The 20,147-nt window shown below is 42.1% G+C and overlaps 2 protein-coding genes across 9 annotated transcripts in view; both read right to left on the reverse strand.

Moving 5' to 3' along the window:
- Positions 1 to 5,180, reverse strand: part of MAML2 (mastermind like transcriptional coactivator 2) — a 394,914-nt gene extending 389,734 nt beyond the window's left edge. Inside the window, exon 1 of the mRNA XM_065944337.1 lies at positions 3,335 to 5,180. Within this exon, the coding sequence (XP_065800409.1) occupies positions 3,335 to 3,850 (516 nt within the window). The 5' untranslated portion in view covers positions 3,851 to 5,180. The remainder of the gene's footprint in view (positions 1 to 3,334) is intronic.
- A 3,378-nt stretch (positions 5,181 to 8,558) lies between these two features.
- CCDC82 (coiled-coil domain containing 82) overlaps positions 8,559 to 20,147 on the reverse strand; it is a 31,715-nt gene continuing 20,126 nt past the window's right edge. For 7 of the 8 annotated variants that reach the window (XM_065944016.1, XM_065944015.1, XM_065944020.1 and 4 more), the window contains 3 exons: positions 19,269 to 19,439; positions 13,553 to 13,738; positions 8,559 to 9,808 (listed from right to left, as the gene is read on the reverse strand). In XM_065944016.1, coding sequence (XP_065800088.1) covers positions 9,743 to 9,808; positions 13,553 to 13,738; positions 19,269 to 19,439 — 423 coding nt within the window. In that variant the 3' untranslated portion in view covers positions 8,559 to 9,742. Of the gene's footprint in view, positions 9,809 to 9,847; positions 13,171 to 13,552; positions 13,739 to 19,268; positions 19,440 to 20,147 lie in introns of those variants that run through there. The other variant, XM_065944022.1, reaches the window with a different exon arrangement.

A 20,147-nucleotide genomic window follows, 5' to 3' on the forward strand; every position in this document is an offset into this window, starting at 1 on the left:
TCCTCCACACTATGTTAGGGAGAAGATAATCTCTGAAGCCAAAGATGACTTGGAACCACTTATCTATCTATCCTAGCAACACAGTCTAAGCAACAACAACAACAAAAAAGAGCCTGTCTCAGGCAAAGGGAAAGATTAATAATGCACCACGGAAGCTCTAAACCTTTCTGTTCCACAGACCAGCAATTATTCAGCTTCACAGTTCATTCAAAGATTCAAACATACTTCACCAGGAAATGATTTAGTGCCGAAAGCCTGCTCCAAGTGGTTAGAAAGGCAGACCTGCTTAAACCCTTACAATCCAGGCCCTCCGAAAGGCCCTGTTCCTGCCATCTCTGCAGTAAAGGGGCTTCCTCTGAACTTGTACTTGAGCTAAATGAAGAAATTGGCTGAGTAAGGGCTGCAGAATTAGGCTATGTGGACAGAATTAGAACCGGCTTGGAGGTTATTCTGACATTGTTCTGGAAACTTAGGCTATTGAAAATCTCAGACATTGTACATGTCTTGCAGTATCACCCCCCTCAAAGTCAACAATCACCCGAAGAATGGAGGTTCTCTTTCCACTCTCACTGAAATATTACTGCCTATATCCAAGGCATTGTATTAGCAGATATGCAGGATACAGACCTCTCGTCTGAGGGCACTGTGCATGTTCGATTTTAGATGATCAATATGTTCTCCCTTTCTTCAAAGGACATTTATGGCTACTTAGGGCATACGAATAAACTATTAAAGGGATACCTTCCACACACCCAGACAGAAATAAATCTGGTTATGGACAGAGCAGTAAGAAAGAATTCTGACACCCATTCTGTGCAAAGGCCCCTTTAAATAGATGGTGTTTCTGAAAAGAAGAGGAGCCTGAGTGAAATGAGACCAGCAGATTTAACGGGCTTAGTGAATCACTCCCAAACGCCCAGGCCTCCCCTTTGGACACAATGTTATCAGGTTAATACAGTACTTGCATCACCATCTCTGAGTACTATGCTGAGTAACAAAGCGCCAAATTTAGAAGCTAAAATGGAGAAGGGAATTTCCAATAACCAAAAAGGGGGTGGTGGATCACCCCTTGCCATGGCACAGGTCTGCAGTGAAAAACCACCATCAGAAATACACTGGTCTTTTCACTCCTTACATGCACAGCACATCTCATCAATCCTCACGGTGCTTGGGAAGGGAGCCCCTCTAAGCGGGTGTTTCAGATGACTGGTAGGGAGGAGAGAGAAAGCAGATTCCCCTTTAGAAAAGGGGTGACAAAGCAGCTACCTCTGGCTTCTATAGCACCAAGCCTCCAGCCAAGAGAGGCCAGATGCTGCGGGCATGGACACTGGTGTCATAAAGTTACAGTCACCACTGAAGTTGGTTTCATTTCGCATCCCCAAAACCCCAAGAAAAAGAGGCAGCCTCAGCTTCCTTCCAAGTGGGAGGAGAGCAAAAAAACCGAAAGAGCAAGGCCATAAGCAGACACCTTCCTTGCAGCCGCTGGGATGTGAAGGCCACATCCAGGCTTGGCACCCAGGACAGACGTCTGTCTTCTCTGGGGCTGGGCGCCTAGTTCCCTGTATCACCCCAGAAACACTTACCAGGAGACTGTGAAGCATACAAGGCTGTATTATTGGGAGACTTGCAGACAGATTATAAATTTACTGAGGACAATCAAGGCATTTAGATGCTTTTGGCCACAAATGCCAGTGACACAGACACATACAAACCTCATTCTTCTTTCCATTCGAGTGATTCTTTACCCGCTCCCCCCACCCCCAGCATCTTTCTTTCACGAAACAAACTCCCATTGCTGTCGTAGGGAATTCCAGAGAGAGGTGAGGATACAGCAGGTGGAAAGGAATGGAAATTAGGCCTGAAAGCATGAAATAACCCCACGGGCTAACTGTATCCAAGGATAAAACAACAAACATTGAGCAGTTTAACTGTTAGCTGTTATCTCTGGTCTGGAATTGGCACCAGGAAGTTGCAGTTCTAGGCATCCCAGGCAAAATGTGTGTGTGGTGGAACAGAACAGAACCAATTCAGCCCCCAGGCTTTCTAGAAACTTCACGACCCAGGCCACGGATAAGGAGAAGCCACAGAGAAGCACCCAGCGGCCTGGCTAGGGGATGCCTTCTCCCCAGAGCTCCTTCTCAAGCTCCCTCCGAGAAAGAGCTCGACCTAGAGCCTTCCTCTCCTTTGGGCTTTTTGAGGACATTTCGGCCTGGATGGCCATTTCCTGTTGCTGACTTTCATTAGGGCTGGCGTGGGCACGTGGGAGCTGTTCTGCGAGTGGACACAGGACTTCCTGTGGCGTGGAAGCCCCAAGGAACGCAGAAACGGAGGAAGCTTGCAGGGTCACAGGGCCGCGGGGCTCCACCTTCTACCCAGAGGCCATGGCCCCAGCAGCTTTGCGGGGAAAGCCCGCACAAGCCGGCGATCACCCGACCAGGACTGGCACGGGAACCAATGAGTCAAGGGCTACTCCCTCTGGGCTGGGGTGTGTCTGCGCCTCTGAGGAAGAACTTCCAGCCAGAAACCGAATCACAACTCTCAGGTAGGGTACTCTGTCGCCAGGAGTGGCAGAGGAAAGGCACTTTCTAGGAGGACAAACTGGAAACAGCCCCTGGGCGCCTGCACACTTCAGTGAAGGCTGCAAGTCAGCACTCTCTGATTGCAGTGCCTGCGGAAAGAAGCTAGGTGGGGACAGTGGGGGAGTCTGGAGGAAACCAGGCAGCAGGCCTCTCAGAAACATTCCCTCACAGGTCCGGGGGAGAACTCCCCGAGTTTTTGAGTGAGGGGGCGCTCAGGGAACTTGCTCTGTTAGGGATGACCACTTGTGCTCTCTTGACCAAGGAGAAGGGGCCACTTCAAAGAGGGAAAGGGAAATGGGACAAGAAGGAAAAGGCTTGGCTAAAGGTCAGCTGGACTGGCTGCTAAACAAACGCTTTCAGGCTAAGTGTGGCTTGTCGGGCCTAATCGGCCCTGGCCTGCCAAAGTGAGAGGCTCCTTGAGGCAAGGCCTTCTTCAGTGGCTCAGATCTTGCCGCTTGGGGCCAACTCTTCTGCAGTCTGCGGACCCCAGAGAAAACTCTGGAAAACTCAAGTTTCTCACCCCTTAAGAACTACTCTACAGGTGGAAGGACAGCAATGCATAAGCAACCGCAGAACGTGACCAAGAAGGTTTAACAACACGGCACCAACCGGACGCCCAACGGCCTTCGGGGTGGTCAGGCGGGCCCGGAGCCCTCCGCACTGTCGTCCACTTGGCATGAGGCCGAGGCCAGCGTCCGCCCTGACCGAAGGCCACAGCACCGCCGCCGGAACGAGGAGAAAACCAGGGGTCTTACCGCAATGAGGGCCGAGTTCCTCTGGTCCCCCGGGGCGGAGGCCGGCGGCTGTGGCTGCTGCTCGCCGTCGATCCCACCGCTGCCACCACTGCTGCCGCTGCTCCGCAGGTGCTGCTGGTGGTGACGGTAGTCCGGTGGGGGCGCCGGGGCCGCGGGCGCTGCCGTCGGGGGCGCCGGCGGAGGGGCGGCGGGCGCCGGCGGGGCCGCTGTGGCGGGCGCGGTGGAGGCCGTGGCCTTGGCGTGCTTGCCGGCCTTCCTGGCCCCCTGGCCGTGCTGCACGAGGCTCAGGAGCTGCAGGGTACTCTCTCTCTCCCGGTCCGAGCTCTCGGCCCTGCCCCGCTCGTAGCGGCCTTCGCAGCTCAGGTGGTGCTGGCGGCAGACGGCGATGCGCGCTCGAAGGCGCTCCACGATGGCACTGTGCACTCTCGGGGTGACCGAGCCCCCTCCCAGGAGCCCCGCCCCGGGGGCCCCCCCCAGCCCTCCCGTGGGGGCCTGCGGGGGCGCTGTGTCCCCCATCTTCCTGGACACAATGACGGCTGCCTGTGGGATGGTGAGGTGGTGGGAGGCTACGGCTGGTTAGCACAGGCAAGTCTGCCTTTGACAATGTGCGCTCAGTGCTCAGGACCACATGAATAGAGGTCTTCAGAGGCTGGGGGCGCTGGGGGGGGGGCGTAGTGGAGACGGTATGGGGGAGGGGAATGAGTAAAAAGAGGGTGAGGAAGAAGAATAGAAACCAATGGCAGAGGATAAGTTGGAAACAAGCCCTGATCAACTTGCTCTAATTGTATCTGACAGCTCTGGAGAAGTTGGAGAGAGTTAGTGGGGATTCCCCCCGCCCCCCCAACTCACCAGGCTGACAAGAGCCGCTGGGTACTTTGTAAACACACGATCTGGGGGTTAGAGCAAGAATTCAGGGATTGTCAAGCAAGAGACAGGAACAGACAGCAAAGGGAATTGTGAGAGGTATTACAGAGAGCTGGACTCTCCCCTCGCCTCGTTGTTTCCGAAGATTCTTTTATGGGGATGTTTCTGCAGAGAAACCCATATCTACCATGGTCTCTGTAACCCACGGCCTTTACTTTTCCTCAATTTTTTTTTTTAAAGTGCTGTTTCAGAAGCTTTTTGAAGTCAATGTTCAAAACGTACAAAAATCAGACAGGGACTGTCTTTTGGCTTTTAATTTCCCCCCTCCTTTCCTTTTGCTCCGGTGTTTTCTCCTCTTTGGGGGTGCTGTACGATGTGGTCTTCTCCCCAAAGAGGGAGACAGCTTTTCAATTGTTAATGTCAGTAATTGGACTTCTGGACCATGCTTTTTTCTTCAGCTAATCCAATCACCGGTAAAATCCTCATTCCCTCTAAGGTTTCCCAGCCTTAAATGAAAGCAGTCTGAAGTCACTAGCCACTGAGAGAGAGATCCTTCAACACATTTTTTTTTTCTTCTTTCCCGCTTACGTTTCTAGTCCTCACCCCCGGCTCGATTCTAATACAGTATCAAGAGAGACAAACTCTTCCGAGAGTAATTTACAAACGATGGTCAAACTTACAAACTTCCAGCAAATTGCACCGAGTCATGTCCAGCCACTTTTCTGTCCACTTTTGTACATTCCATCCCCGGCCAGTGGATCTGAGGGTCTGGACTCGCAATAAGCAATGTGGTTCTATCTCTTGGATTGCTCCGCTTTTAGAGATGGAAAAGAAAGTAGCCGGTCTTTTCCTTTCTCTTTTTCCCGTCTGTTGTTCGCCGCTGGGCTGACACTGGCTCCGCCGCCCGGAGTCACGGCGATACACAGGCTTTCATTGTGCTCCGATAGGAGAGGGAGAGAAAGAGAGAGAGTGAGACAGAGGGAGAAAGAGAGAGCCAGCGAGCTGCAGGGGGGTGGGGGGCGGAGGGCGGGGGAGCGCTCGCCCGAGGCTCCCTGGTGGAAGGCGGGTGCCACTGCACGGGCGAGCGAGGCGGCCGGCGCGGGGAAAGGGGAACGCAGAGGGCCTCCCAGCGGCAAGAAGTGGAGGATCCCGAAGCCTGCGCATCTCGGCGTCGGCGCGCGCAGCTCGCACTCCGGCTCGGCTCGGGCAGGAGGGGGGCACGTTGGGGAAATTCCCCAGCCTCTACCCGACTACTTCACCAGCCCGAAATGGTGCAGAAATTCCCGACCAGGGGATGTATTTTCCCTGCCAGACCTCCGTTACGCTCTCCCCCTCCAGCCCCCGAGGATATCACTTTCATTTTTCAGTATGTTGTCTATGACACCCCTGGGCACTCTAGCGAGAGCTGGGTGAACACGGAGGAAATGTTCCTGGGTGTCAGAAAGGGAGGCGTAGGATGTGTGCGTATTGGGGAAACAGAGGAGTGGGTGCAGAGAAGAAATTACATCGTTAGCTCCTAAAGGGCAGGCGAGTGTCTACCTGCTCGCCTGTTTTGTCTGTCTCTGGTTAAGTCAATCTGGTTAAGTCAAGCAAATCAATAAAAATAACTAAAATATGCTACCACGATGAAATTACAAATATCACTTCTCAGAAAGGAAAAAAAAAAAAAAACAACAAAAAAAAGACTTTTCTGAAAATACAAGATTCCCTATGACAAACCTAATGCAAGATCTGGGGCCTTCACGGTAGTCTGTTTACATATATAACAAGGAAAATCATTATGCAGCAGTCCAGTTTCAAGAAGTTCACTAACACAAAACAAATAGATCTCTGACACACAACTGTTGTCTCCTCATCTTCAGATAATTCTACCTTTAAGCTCTCAAAATGTATGTGGGATTCTGCTGATTACCAGTTATGGAGGATAAAATAAAGTGAGCACAGGATTGCTCTAGTCAGGACCATATAGTCTTATGCTCATTTGGAAGTCATTTGGATTTGAGGTGTCAAGCAATGGGACTTTGTTAATTTAAACCACCTCTGGCATCTCAGTTACAAGATCCTGCTTCAAACTGAGCTGTGGATAGAAATGAATAAGATCACTGCAAACATTTTAAGACTGGATTTATCTACAGTTTAGTTCTTGATAGGCTGGCCTACATTAGTTCATTTTATTTTCACGAATTCTAGAATGTTATTTTGGAATTTGGGACAACTGCATTCTGATGGAATGTAACTTTTTACTTTTCATTGGAACATACTGCTGTCTGTCTGTTCCAAGGCTGTTCCTCACTACTCATGCAGAAAGGCAGAAATATCTTTTTAAGGTATGCAAATCTGAAAGGAGAACTCTTCTCATGAGGTGTCATTAAAATGTGAAGGAGTTCTGATCATTTTAGACTTGGTTTTTAAAAAGGTGTATTCATTAGACATTATGTTCTGTTACTATCAGCACTTTATATTCAGCAATCATACTTGATGAAAGAGAAACACTTCAATAAATTTAAACTTACTGTTCACTCTACAGTCCTGCAGTAGCATGATTTTGATTAACAGTTTTTGGTCAAAGCTGCTATTTCTAAATGATGTAAACTTATATTTCTAAGCTAGACAAGGACACACCTTAAAAACTTGTCCAGCAACAATTTAGTAAATTTTCCTACTATATTCTAGTGATGTAGGACACGCCTTTACAGTGTCTTTTGTGCACATTTGCCCTTTACAGCCATTTAATTTCAAGCTGACATCATTATCATCCACATCCTCGTTTCCACTCACGTCATTACTATTTAGTCACTGTTTCAGGCACAGTACTTTGCATGTATCTCCCTCAATCCACCAACAATTCTGAGGGAGAGGAATTATTAACCCCATTTATAAATGAGGAAACTGAGGCTTATTGAAAATAAACTATTTAAACTAACTAGGAAGTAACAGATCAGGACTCGAACTCAAGCCTAATTTCAAACCTATCCTTTCTTAACCACTGGACTTGCTGCCTCAGTATCAAGGGTGAAAAGAGTTACAGGGAAACCAGACTATACCCAGAATAGCTCAAGGGCTGCAATTACACCTCAATCAACATGCTGGAGTCTAAGCAAGTCCTATAATACCTCCAAGAAATGAGTAGTGAATAGAACTACTCATCTGAGTATGAGAGCAGACAAGTGAGAAAATATGCTCAATTACGTCCAGCTGCCAATAAAATAAACATTTTTTTCCTTGTCTTCCCCTTTTATGGAACTGTTCCCTCTTATATCCCTAAAGCTTCTATAAGAGCCCTACCAATTTTTTTAAAGCATTAGTTCATTTGTCCATCTGTCTTCCTCATCATCTTTACTGTTCATAGCTACCTAACATAAAGCATTTAATGCTATAGTGATAAATGTCAAGATCTCAAATGAGACTTGTAAGCTTACAAACTATTTTTTGTTATATAGAATCAGTGATATCAATGATGATCATGAAAAATAATACAGTACGTCATAATACCTACTAAAGTTAATTCCAGTTTTTCAACATTGTTTTCTTCTAGACCACTTGCTTTTGGCCCCCTGATCCATGCCAATTCTCATTTCCTGATAGCCTGTCTCTTTCCAGTTCTTTTGGTGTAATCATGTACAAAAAAGTCTCTTGTACTCTCCAAACACCTTCTGAAGAAGCTTGCTCAGTTGCAGTGACCTCAGACATCAGCAAAACTATTTATCAGCATTTCCTGATCAACAGTCAGAATACTGTTCTAACAAGAAAAATGTTTCAAGTCAACAAGAGGCATGACCTAGGAACTGAGTCAGCTGCCATAAAAAGTCCTTAAAGTCATTAGTGCTTTCATTTTTATAAATTAAGTGAATGCTATTTATAAGAATAGATAAATATTTTTAACGTTCAGTCGGTACGTTCACTCCTCAGTTGGTTCAAACTTGTCTGTAGTGTCACATGTGAGAAATGATGCTCCCGAGGTCTTCAGAGATAACTTAGAGATCATTCTTTTGTTTTCCCTGGACTTCTTTTTTGACAAATCATTCACGATCTTCACCCTTCCCAACTGGCCATCACTTTTTCTCTAAACTCTGCCATATATCTTTTTGGACACTATCACTATATCTTCAACTTTCAACTGTACCTTCATATAGCTAAGGATTATTTCTATATAACAGACAAGTAAGAATACGAATAGATGCGTGATTAAAAATTTCTATTTCATAATTTTTAAAAAGGTATGCACTCTTCACATGAAGTCAGCAGCAGTATTCTTACAACTTTGTAAGTTCTTTCTACCTGTTTTGTTTACAATTGTAATAGGGATAATATTGGAAAATTAATTGTAGAAAATATTAAATCTCTATGTAAGGACTTAATACAATGCAATTTTTAATGTATATAATGAAGACCATTCCATGAACCACATAATAGATGAAGCAAAGCTCAACTGACACTTGAAGAAACAAGGATCTAAAATTCACAAGGAACTAGACCCTAACAGAACAGTACTTTTAAAAATTAAAGATACAAAATAGCCAGGGTCCATTTGTTCACTCTGAAACCATTTTACTTTATTATATTAAGAGAAAATTTAGAAGTGCAATTTAGAAGCAATGCAGATGCCAAAATGTGACTTTAAACTATTTTTGGCAGAATTTGTCTCTCTGAGATCTTCTGATCCTAATAAATACTTATAGGGGAAGAGTAATGGATAAAAATAAATAAAATACATCTTATTCATGTACCTGTAGACAAAATTGGACAGGAAAAAGAAAGAACGCTATGACCTATGCAAATACATATCGTGAAATTATTCCTGAATGTGAGGATTGGAAGACTTTGCAAGCCTGAAATATATTTGTAAGGGAAACTTTGTAAAAGGGAAAAAAGCATTCCTCTACTTGGAATGGGTAAGCTATAGTCTGATTGTGATGCCAGAGAATTTAGTTGAATGTAACACTGAGGCTTCTTCCATGGCCCACTGATTTAGATAATGATGGCAGTAAAAAATATGTTAGTGAAGATCATTTAATACTGCAGAAGGATAATAAGCAGATCTGGGCAGGAATACACATAGATGTTAATCTAAATACATTTTTAAAAAACATGGTTTTCTAATAAACTGACAGGACATGAACAGCTCATTCACTTGATAGTCATCTGATATAAAGGCATTGTTATATAACTTTAAAATACACTTAAAAGTTAGGCTTGTGTTTTCTATGTACAGTAGATAAAAGTTTTATTAGACTGCAGAATGTTGTTTCATGGAAATTAAGAAAAACATGTTTCACACAAGACATTTTGCCATGAAGTGAAGTGAAGTTGCTCAGTCGTGTCCGACTCTTTGCGACCCCATGGACTGTAGCCTACTAGGCTCCTTGGTCCATAGGATTTTTCCAGGCAAGAGTACTGGAGTGGGTTGCCATTTCCTTCTCCAATTTTGCCATGAAGCTATACATATAATATATAAATATGTCACATGATACAGAGAAACAAGACTTGTGATCTTCACATTTACAGGAATTTACAAAATCTTCTCTGAAGGAAATGTGTTAAAATTCAGTCAAACTTCTCATCTTGAAAGTAATCCGCAAAATTGAGATATTCTTGAAGTTGATCATATTTCTGTGTATACAATAAAAAAGCTAGTTATTTTACTCAAAGCAGTGAAGATAAACTAGGCCTTTTGAATCTACAGACAAACAGTAACAAGTTTATCTCATGGCAATCATGAACAAGTATCTTTTTATTATAAACAGGGACTCAATTTCAAATAAGCATTTCTAATTCATAGAAAGCATTGGTAAGAGATCAAAATGAACATTATTATTAACTTCATAACTGTCTGATAAATTATAAGTTTTCTATTATCATATCTGTAGTAGAAGTGTAACAACTTCAATAACTTATTCAATAAAAATTTGTTTAACACATAACATATATCAAATACTTCGCTAATGTATGCATGCTTGCATGCTAAGTTGCTTCAGTTATGTCTGCTTTTTGCGGCCCTATGGACTGTAGCCTGCATGGGATTTTCCAGGGAAGAATACTGGAGTGGATTGCCATGCCCTTTCCATTGCTTTCCCTGCCTCTAAGGAGAACAGAGTTCACCAATGACAACCAATAACAAGGGGCATAAAGAAGTATAGACACTGCTATGAGGGTTCGGAAGACGGGTTATGGTTAGCTGAGGTGACCAGGAAGAGTGGCATTTGAGCTATCCTAGGGAAAAAGACTTGGCAGGAGACAATCTGGTGGAGAGTTTTCTCGAGGAGACAGAAGTCCACAAAACAGTGACAAGACAGAAAAGTACGGAGTTTGACTGCAGTCTGAGGTTTTCCAGGGGAACTGAGAGAGAAGACTGAACCAAACAGGTGGTCAGAGAATAAAAAGTATGAAATGTTAGGTTATAGAGTTTAGCAATAATGTGACAGGCAATGGAAAGCTGCCAAAGGTGTTAGGGCAGGAAACTGAGACAATCTGAGGTGTATATATATATATATATATATATTTTTTTTTTTTTAAGGGTAAAACATCCAGTCGAGAATGGTTTGGAAGCTAGTCATGAGTCTACTATAACAGTTTAGGTAATGAAGGCCTAAATCTGAGTGACAGCAGTGACGATGGCGAGTAAAGACCGGGGCTGGACAAGAGGAGAGAGGAGCTGGGACGGTTTGGAGATTTCAAGGTTGACAGAGTTCAGGTGCTTCCTTCCGCTGAGGAGATGAACTGACCCAATGGTTTCTTAACTCTCCTTATGAGCTCTGCTGCTGCTTCCAATAAAAAGAGAGACGATGTTGATAACTCTGACATTTATGGTGATAGGGACTGAGACCTGATGTTCCTGTGGACACACGTTTTTCACTTCCTGGTGTTATGTGTTCACTACCCTATCCCAACAATCCTGTCTTCAACTGCCCTGGAAGTCCCATCATCAAAGGTATTCTCAAAGAAAAATTGTTTGTCAGCATTTGCCAGTGGCATATGACATTATGTTCTTCACTTCCAATTTAGAATGAGGCATGTATTACTATTATATGTTATATATTTTGATTTTATCATAATTTTCTTATCATTCCTTCTTTTCTTACACTTGAATTGCTCCTATTCTTTTAATATCGTTAGGTTAAAATCAGATCACCTAGTTCAACTGTTAGGAGGAAGAATAAGAAGAATGAAGTCATTCTAGTTGGCAGGTCTTTGGGAAGAAATTCTGAGAGATCCCAAGATAATGGGAGAAAAATGCTTGGAGGAAGAAGAGGCAGGTAAGGGAAAAAGCAAGGTGTGAAACGCAAGCTAGGGGGGACAGACAGGAACAGAGTTTGTATAGTGTGAGAGAGGAGGCTCACATGATAACTGAGCTCTAAGGGCAGAAAGAGCCATGGATGCGCCACTCAAGGAGCACAGAGCCCAGGTATTTTCAAGGTTTAGGACAGCTGTGGCCAAGAGGAAGGCGTGCATCACAGGAGCACAGGCAATGCTACTACTCAAAGGCAAACACACTCTGACGGGGAGCCGGAGTGATGTGGAGAAATGCCAGGGCATCTGATAAATTCTGCAATTTAATCATTGCACAAAAAGCTACCTATGGGCTGACATTGGCTAATAAACTTCTTTGGTTTCTAGGAAATCTTTTGAGAATATCTACTGACAAATATTTTTAAAGTAGGAGGGCTCTCAAAAAGAAAATGAAGTTCTTTGGTATTTTATGTGAAAAAATATGCATGTTGTCCTAAATATGCACCATCCTGAAATACTTTCAACGCCCAATGCTGTGTTATTTTTTTAAGCATAATTTGACTCTTGGCTTTCTTAAGAATCTTTTTCTTCTTGCAGGTCCCTTCTGTTGTCACAAACTTTGTTAAGCTTTCTCTAAGGTACATGATTTGGAAATGCTTTTACTTTTTTCTGTAAGAAGTTTAATGTTCTTTCCCATATATAAAATTATTATATAGTATATACAATGCAGACTGATTTTGCTACACCTAGTACATAATTCTTTTAATTGGTGTCCCAAAAGGTCTTTTAACTCCACTAGAGGGTTGGTAACAGTTCAATGCATCAATAAATGCACTTAAGAATTTCATGTCACTGAGGAAAACAAAGTTGGGACTTACTGGATAAGTAATGGCTCTTCCCCACAGCAAATGAAAAAGCACAGAGAAGGATAGGGAGGAAAGAATTGTGAGTGAGTGACAGAACTGGAAGCAAAGTAAAAGATACAAAGCTGAAGAGAGTAAAAGGAAAACAAGACGACTGAAGGGTCAAGATGTGGGGGAGCAGGCAAGGAGATCCCCGGCTGGTGGTTTGTGGTGGGTGGATAACTGTCAAAAGGGAAACCAATCTTGATGTCACTCTCCAGCCCAGGACACCCCTGTGGAACATGTCACGTCCTAAGAAGTTCCTGTTTTGTTTGTTCTCATTTTCTTTCCCTTGGCTCATAAGTTTATTCTCTAAGCTCTTTTTATTTTCCTCTTTTACAAATTTCCCTATGATATAAATAACCCAGGCTTTTTTTTTAAGAGTAAATATACTGTTGATCTGAGTATCAACTCCTATCTGAGTTGATACCTGAAAATCTCCTATCTGTTCTCTCTTATACAGTCATGTAACTAGACTTGCTTTAGAAGACTGCAATCATGTTAGCATCCTTGCATTCTTTCCATGTACCAAAACAATTCTAAAAGCTCTGTGAGTAGACCAGAGCTTATGAGCTGCCAGCAGATCTTCGGGAATCCAGTGCACTCTTCAAAATCCCCACTTTATCCTTGATATCAAATTTAGTGATCAACAGGATATGGGGGAATCAAAATCAGTGCCGTGGCCTGAGACCTCTGCATTCCCCTTGATCTTCAGTTAGAGTGCCCACTGCTCAGTCCCATGTCCTCAAGAAGAGGATGTGGGTGGTATTGGAACTGGCAGCCGAGATCCTTTCCTCAGACTGGCATCAGAGGCTTCTTCACTCTCAGGTCACAAGAACTGTTCTAAAGATAGGAAGCAGACAAGCAGAGGTGAGTCCTACACTTTGTCAAAGAAAATAAGGGGACTTAATATATATGTAAGGAAAACCACACATACATAAAAGTGAAAGGACAGAGGTCCTTCATTAAAGGACTGTATTACTGCTGATTAAAATTTATCTGATGAGCTAAGTGAATGCTTAGAACATCAGGGCACCTATTCAGGGTACGACAATGATAAGCGTGGAAGGAATGGGTGGAAGAAGAGAAAATACAGACAGGGAGAGCAGAAGAGGTTCTCTTTTAAAAGTCACTGTCTTCTATTCTCATAATTCACATCCTTGCGCTGATCAGTAGTAGGCTCCAGAACCTACTGAATGAAATGGTTCTTCTATATTCACCTTACCTCTCTAATCCAGCCACTGTTTCTTGATTGATTGAAAATTCTTTTCACTGTTTCTTTAACCTGTTCATCCTCAACCTCTTCTGTCTTTGCAATGGAGCAACACTCTTGGTACAGCTCGAATTTAAAATGTTTCAGTTTATGGTAAATTCTGGTTCGCTCAGCACAAATTCTGCCAACAGTAAACACCTAAATCAAGAAATAAAACATCACCTGCTATATGAAATGAATATATAGTAGTGAATGTACAGCCTTTCTGCTTTTCAGGTTTTCTTTAAAAGTAGAATCCATGCACTATTTTTCAAAATTTTTTATACAATAATTCCTTTACCTTCTTTTATTTATACAACCAGAATAACAAAAAAACGAGCAACTGTTGTTTCGAGTACTGAGTTAAGCACTGGAGATACAGAAATAAAATATGTGCCACCTATATCAGGTGAATTTACATTGCTGGGAGAAAACACCAAATGATTACAAATCAATGTGCCAAATGCAATGCACGAGAGGCAATCAAGGTACAGAGAAGGGACAATTAACACAATCCAGAAAGTAGAAGGGTTCTAAATTAGGTGATGTGTGAACTAAGTCTTTAGAAAACAGTTAGCCAAGTTTGGGAAAGAGGAGAAAGATGGCTTGTAAGGCAAAAGGACAACCATACCTCAAAGCAAGAAAAGCATGCAAGCTACTATACATACAGTTACTGAGGTAAAAATGCTTGAATTATGATAATTTTCTAGCTTATAAACCAGCAATCCCCAACATTTTTGGCACTGGGAACCAGGTTCATGGAAAACATTTTTTTTTCCCACACAGACCTGGACAGGGGAATGATTTTGGGATAATTCAAGTGCATGACATTTATTGTGAACTTTATTTCTATCATTATTACATCAGCTCCACCTCAGATATCAGGTGTTAGATTCTGGAGGTTGGGGACTCCTGTTACAACCAATATGTAAACTGAAACAGGCTCTCATACCAATATCAAAAATAGAGAGCTTTTAACCAAATATTTTTTTCTAAAATATTCTGCAAGTAAAAAATAACTTTGTGTTGAGTTATATTTTTTATCTTAATTAATGTGTGCTAAGTCACTTCAGTTGTTTCTGACTCTTTCTGACCCCATGGACTGTAACCCTCCAGGCTCCTGTCCATGGGATTCTCCAGGCAAGAATACTTGAGGGGCCTGCCATTGCCTTCTCCAGAGATCTTCCCCACCCAGGGACTGAACCTGCATCTCTTACCTCTCCTGCATTGGCAGGCGGGTTCTTTACCACTAGTGCCAGCTGGGAAGCCCTGATACTGGAGTGGGTTGCCATGACCTCCTCGAGGGGATCTTCCCAACCCAGGGATCACACCCAGGTCTCCCACACTGCAGGCAGATTCTTTACCGTCTGAGCCACCAGGGAAGCCCAAGAATCCTGGAGTGGGTAGCCTACCCCTTCTCCAGGGGACCTTCCCAACCGAGGGGTCAAACTGGGGTCTCCTGCATTGCAGGTGGACTCTTTACCATCTGAGCCACCCAGGAAGCCCCTTAATTAATGAGTCTGATGTAATTATAAACATTACTATTTTATTATTAGCAAACTGTAAAAATTTTGATTTCTATGTTTTATGTAGACTTCTAGGATCTCATGATTAAGAATACTCTTCTTGTGAAGTCAACCATCCATTCTCTTTTAGAATGTTTTGAATGTATACTTTGTTATACACACCTATAGCTAAAACTGGAAAACAGTGTCACTGCACTGACCAAATTAAGTGTAATTGTACCTACATTATTTCACCCATTGTAGAAAATGCATCAGAAAGGACTTCAAGCTTTATAACATGACCAATCTTGTTCTCATGGAGTAATCTCAGGAAATACACAAACTTCTTCCTAACTTATGTATTTGTCTTTGTGTCTACATACATGATGGGTTATACTTTGGTGAATTCAGTAAGAATGATATAGTTATATTATTGACCTATGCAACATGTATTCTATCTGGCAAAGAACTGTGCTCTTTTTTTGAAGTCACACCATAGGGATCACACAGGCGATGAGGTAAATAAACAATACCAAAGTTGGCAAAAATGAATAAAAGTTAAATATGATAGTAACAGTCAGCTTTGATGCATCGTCTTGTGAAGATGGCATTTGGGATATCTTCTAACGTTTCTTAAAAATTTCAAAATGCTGAGGAAAAGTACATACATATTTCTGTTTATGATTTGGGAAAATCTGTTTTTCAGATCATCAGAAACAATCAGGTACTACTGTTCATGGCTTGCTTACTCTAAGTATTGTTCCCATTGAAACATTTTCATCAAACCAGTCATATAAATTACAGTTCATTTACCAATACCTCCCACTTTGAGTAAAGAGATACCACAACAGTTGCAGTGAACTCTATGGGGAAGTCCACTTCTACCATTTAAGTAGATGATGCAGGAGAAATCTCCGATGGCTGGTATGGATAAAATATGGTAGAAGAATAATACAACTTTTTGTTTTTATTACATTGCATTCTGTATTTCCACAAAACAAGAACTTATCTGTATAGAGATTTTGAGTTGGAACAAAAGGAAAGGAGAAGTGTTTAAGATTTTCTATTTTAATTTCTTTTTCCAGTATGAAACAAAACTATCTATTGAAAATCCTTTTCATTTCTAATTCCTACCCTCTTGGTGTCTACTTTACATTTAGTTTATTGACACTGGAGGTCAATAAACCCAAAATTACCTTTAGAATACTCTCATACTATTTTTTTCCCCAAACGTGAGCACATTTTATACGGAAGAGCCTAAATCACTGTGAGTAAGGCTTCATAAGAGCAGTAAATATACACAGTATATGTACGCAGTTGCTGCATACACTGCAAGCAGACCTCTCCTTTCAACCCTTCCCTGTTTTAGTGTATTGTTACTGCCAACTATACCTTATGAATTAGTGTATATAGTGTAACACAGCTCATACTGTAGCATTCTACTTACATGAAGTTCTAAAAACAAGTAAATTAAATCTATATTGCTAGAACAGTGTCCTTAAATGTCCAGAAATGTGTTTAGAGAGTACTTTTAATTAACTGATTGCATTTCTAAACAGTAAGGACACTACTTGGGAGAAATTATCTAGTGGTTCTATGGTTAGGACACAGTGTTTTCACTGCCAAGGGCCCAAGTTCAATCTCTGGTTGGGGAACTAAGATCCCACAAGCCACACAGTGCAGCCAAAAGAAAAAGAAAAAAAAATAGAGACGCTAGTCTCACAAGATAGACAATATTTAAAAACGCCAGAGAGAAAGAGAAATGGCAAGTTCTGTGATGACTATCTCAAAGCAGATAAGTGATAGATAAATGATAACTAATCCACTGCGTAGCGTTAGTATAGTTCTATGAACTGATAAATCTGAAGATAACTGAATCATCTCAGTTATCAGGGTGAACTAGGGGCCTGACATAGCCAAAGATTAATCAGAAGCAAAGCTAAAAATTGTCATCAAATTTTCCTAAAGCAGAAGATGGTGACTACAAAGCAATAGAAATAATCTGCTCTATAATTTATTAGATACAACACATGGAAATGTAAATTAACACTGTTTAACAAACTAAAGCAAGGAAATACAATGAAACATGCATTATGTACATTTTTAACACGTTTTTAACACTGTGGGTAGCTTTTTGAGGTATTTCTTTAGGCCCTCATATACAGAGAAGCAATTAGTTCCTTAAAGAAATTAAAATATGGAGAAGAAAGAGAAAATATCTTCAAGGAAAGAGGAAGGATGGGAAGAAATCTACTGTCTATTCCCAGATCTCTAAGAACATTGGGCTTCCCTGGTGGCACAGACGTAAAGAATCTGTTTGCAATGTAGGAGACCTGGGTTTGATCTCTGAGTTGGGAAGATCCCCTGGAGGAGGGCATGGCAACCCACTCCAGCATGCTTGCCTGGAGAATCCCATGGACAGAGGTGCCTGGCGGGCTACAGTCCATGGGGCCGCAAAGAGTCGGACACGACTGAGCGACAAAGCACAGCTAAAAACATAAGTGCAACAAGCTGAGTGAAGGGATTCTATTCCCTCTCAGCCTGTTCTTTGCATGGATGCATGACACGTGGCTAGGCTTCCTTGGTGGCTCGGATGGTAAAAGAATCTGCCTGCAGTGCAGGAGAACTGGGTTCACTCCAAGGCTCGGGAAGATCCTCTGGAAAAGGGAATGGCTACCCACTCCAGTATTCTTGCCTGGATAATTCCATGGACAGAGGAGCCATACAGTCCATGGGGTCGCAAAGAGTCGGACTCACTTGAGCGACTGACACTTTCACTTTTCACCTTTTTTATTACACATGGCCATCTGCCTGAAACTTAATGCCTCTTCTCACTGGATCTTAAGTGTCTTGAGGAGTCTGGAGAGACTCTGGGCAAAACTGAAAAACTTGTTAGTACTCCTGACTGCCTTTCAGATCGCATGTCTCTTTCCTCCAGATGATTTCCTTCTTCTCTAATGCCCTCAGGTATCACCACAAGCTGGTGGTCCAGGGTTCTGATCTCAGTAACCTATCCAAGACTCTTGTAGCTAAAACTACAGCCACCCCTCACTCTCCTCAGGACCCTCCCTGATGCCAAAATCCACAGCTGCCCAAGTCTTACATTTGGGCTTCTCTGTCTGCAGATTAAACCAACCACAGGTGTAAAAATAGTATAGTTAAACCGTGAACAACATACGCTTGAACTGCATGGACCCATGTAGATATGGATTTTTTAAAATAAAGATACAGTTGGTCCTCTGTATCAGTGGATGAGGACTCCACAGAGAGAAGTCCAGAGAAAGCTTTCAATTTTATTACTTTTTGTACTTGTAAGTGTAATCATTTTACAAAGAGTAAAAAAATAAATAGAAGTAGTATGCATCTGCATCTTTTTTTTTTCTGTCTTCACACTGCACTGTTCTGCTCTTGTTTATCAAATACTTTTCTTCAAATATTTCAAATATTTTCTTCTGTTTTGTCTATTCATTCAAAATAAATAGTACCTTAAATATACAGTGATGGTTCTAGGCTCTGAAACACTTCTGATGTAGTGTAAGTTGAAGCACAGTTTTTCTTCAAACCTCATTATTGGGGTGAATTTCAAAGTGTTAGTCACTCATTTGTATCCAACTCTGTGCGACCCCGTGGACTGCACCCCACCAGGCTCCTCTGTCCATGGGATTCTCTAGGCAAGAATACTGGAGTGAATTGCCATGCCCTCCTCCAGGGGATCTGCCCAACCCAGGGATCAAACCTGGTCTCCCACACTGCAGGCAGACCCTTTACCATCTATAGGCATCTTTAATTATTTGTTTGTAGATTGTCAATTTGGTAGATGATCTGCCCTAAAATTTCCATTGGGGTCAAATTCTCCTTGGGACTCAAAAAGGCTTTCTGCTTCCTCTGGTCCAGTTACCTCCCTTTCATCCTTGTCCCCTCTCCCTCACGCCCCTCACCCTCACCTAGTTTGGGTGAAGCATACTTAGACAATATGCATTGATTTCAGTACCTGACTGAATTTGGAGTGAATCTGCTGTATAATACACATTTTCACATTAAAAAATGGCACACTCTTTCCCCGTGCTCTTTTTTCTTCTCCTGGTGCTTTCTCCATTTGTGAAAAGAACTTAGGGTTAACTGTGCAGGCTTATTTAGTGAAAATTCTAATTTTTGAGCATTAAAATGAGAGGGGGGAAAAATACCTGTTTATCATGTGACATGAAATCATCTGTCTCCATCGTCCTGGTGTTATACAGCTTTCCTGATAAACGCACTGAGTATGTACAGTGGCGATGCAGTCCACAAGCCTGGCAGCAACAGTTCTCAGGATTCTTCGGTTGGATACTTACACTAGAATAATTTTCTACTCGCTCCTGAAAATCATTTCAAAATGTAATGAAAGTTTAAAGGATAAGAAAGACAACAACAAAATAAAACATAAAAGCCCAACCAAACTAAAATTAAGAATAGGAATCATAATAACAGAATAAGATATAAGAGCAAAACACACTGGTATGGCTCACTTTAGTATTGAGCACACAGTAGGTGTTTGACAAGATACATTTAAATTTTTAAAATAAATTTATAATTTAGGCTGTTAAAAGAAAAGAAATCAGATGAAGAAAGAAACTAGCTTCATTTCTCTCAAACTTCTAAGTTACTACTAAGGTTTTAATTTACGTCTTATCTCTCTTCTTATCTCCAGATGTTGTGATTAGTTAAAATAGCAAACAATGAGCAGAAAAAAAATTCAGGATAATATAATTAAAAGATCAGTTCATTTAGGTTAATAAAAATTGAGAAAAAAACAAGATCACATTCAGTCTCCGTTGTATGCATTATATTTTCCACAAAATATCCCAGAAATAATTCAATTCCCCTATAGTTGCTTACTAAAGTACTATGAAAACAAACAAGTTTGAACTAGGAATGCTAGGTTGCCAGTATTGCTATGGCCAGTCTAATAGCTGAGTTAGCAATGAACAGAGAAAATATTTGGCATTCATAAATAAGCTTTATTAAGCTGTGAAATTACTTGTGCTTGAGCAGTTTTGCTTAGGCTCTAGGCCTGTGCTAGACAC

This window comes from Muntiacus reevesi, chromosome 9 (assembly GCF_963930625.1).
Source record: "Muntiacus reevesi chromosome 9, mMunRee1.1, whole genome shotgun sequence".
Classification (NCBI taxonomy): domain Eukaryota; kingdom Metazoa; phylum Chordata; class Mammalia; order Artiodactyla; family Cervidae; genus Muntiacus; species Muntiacus reevesi.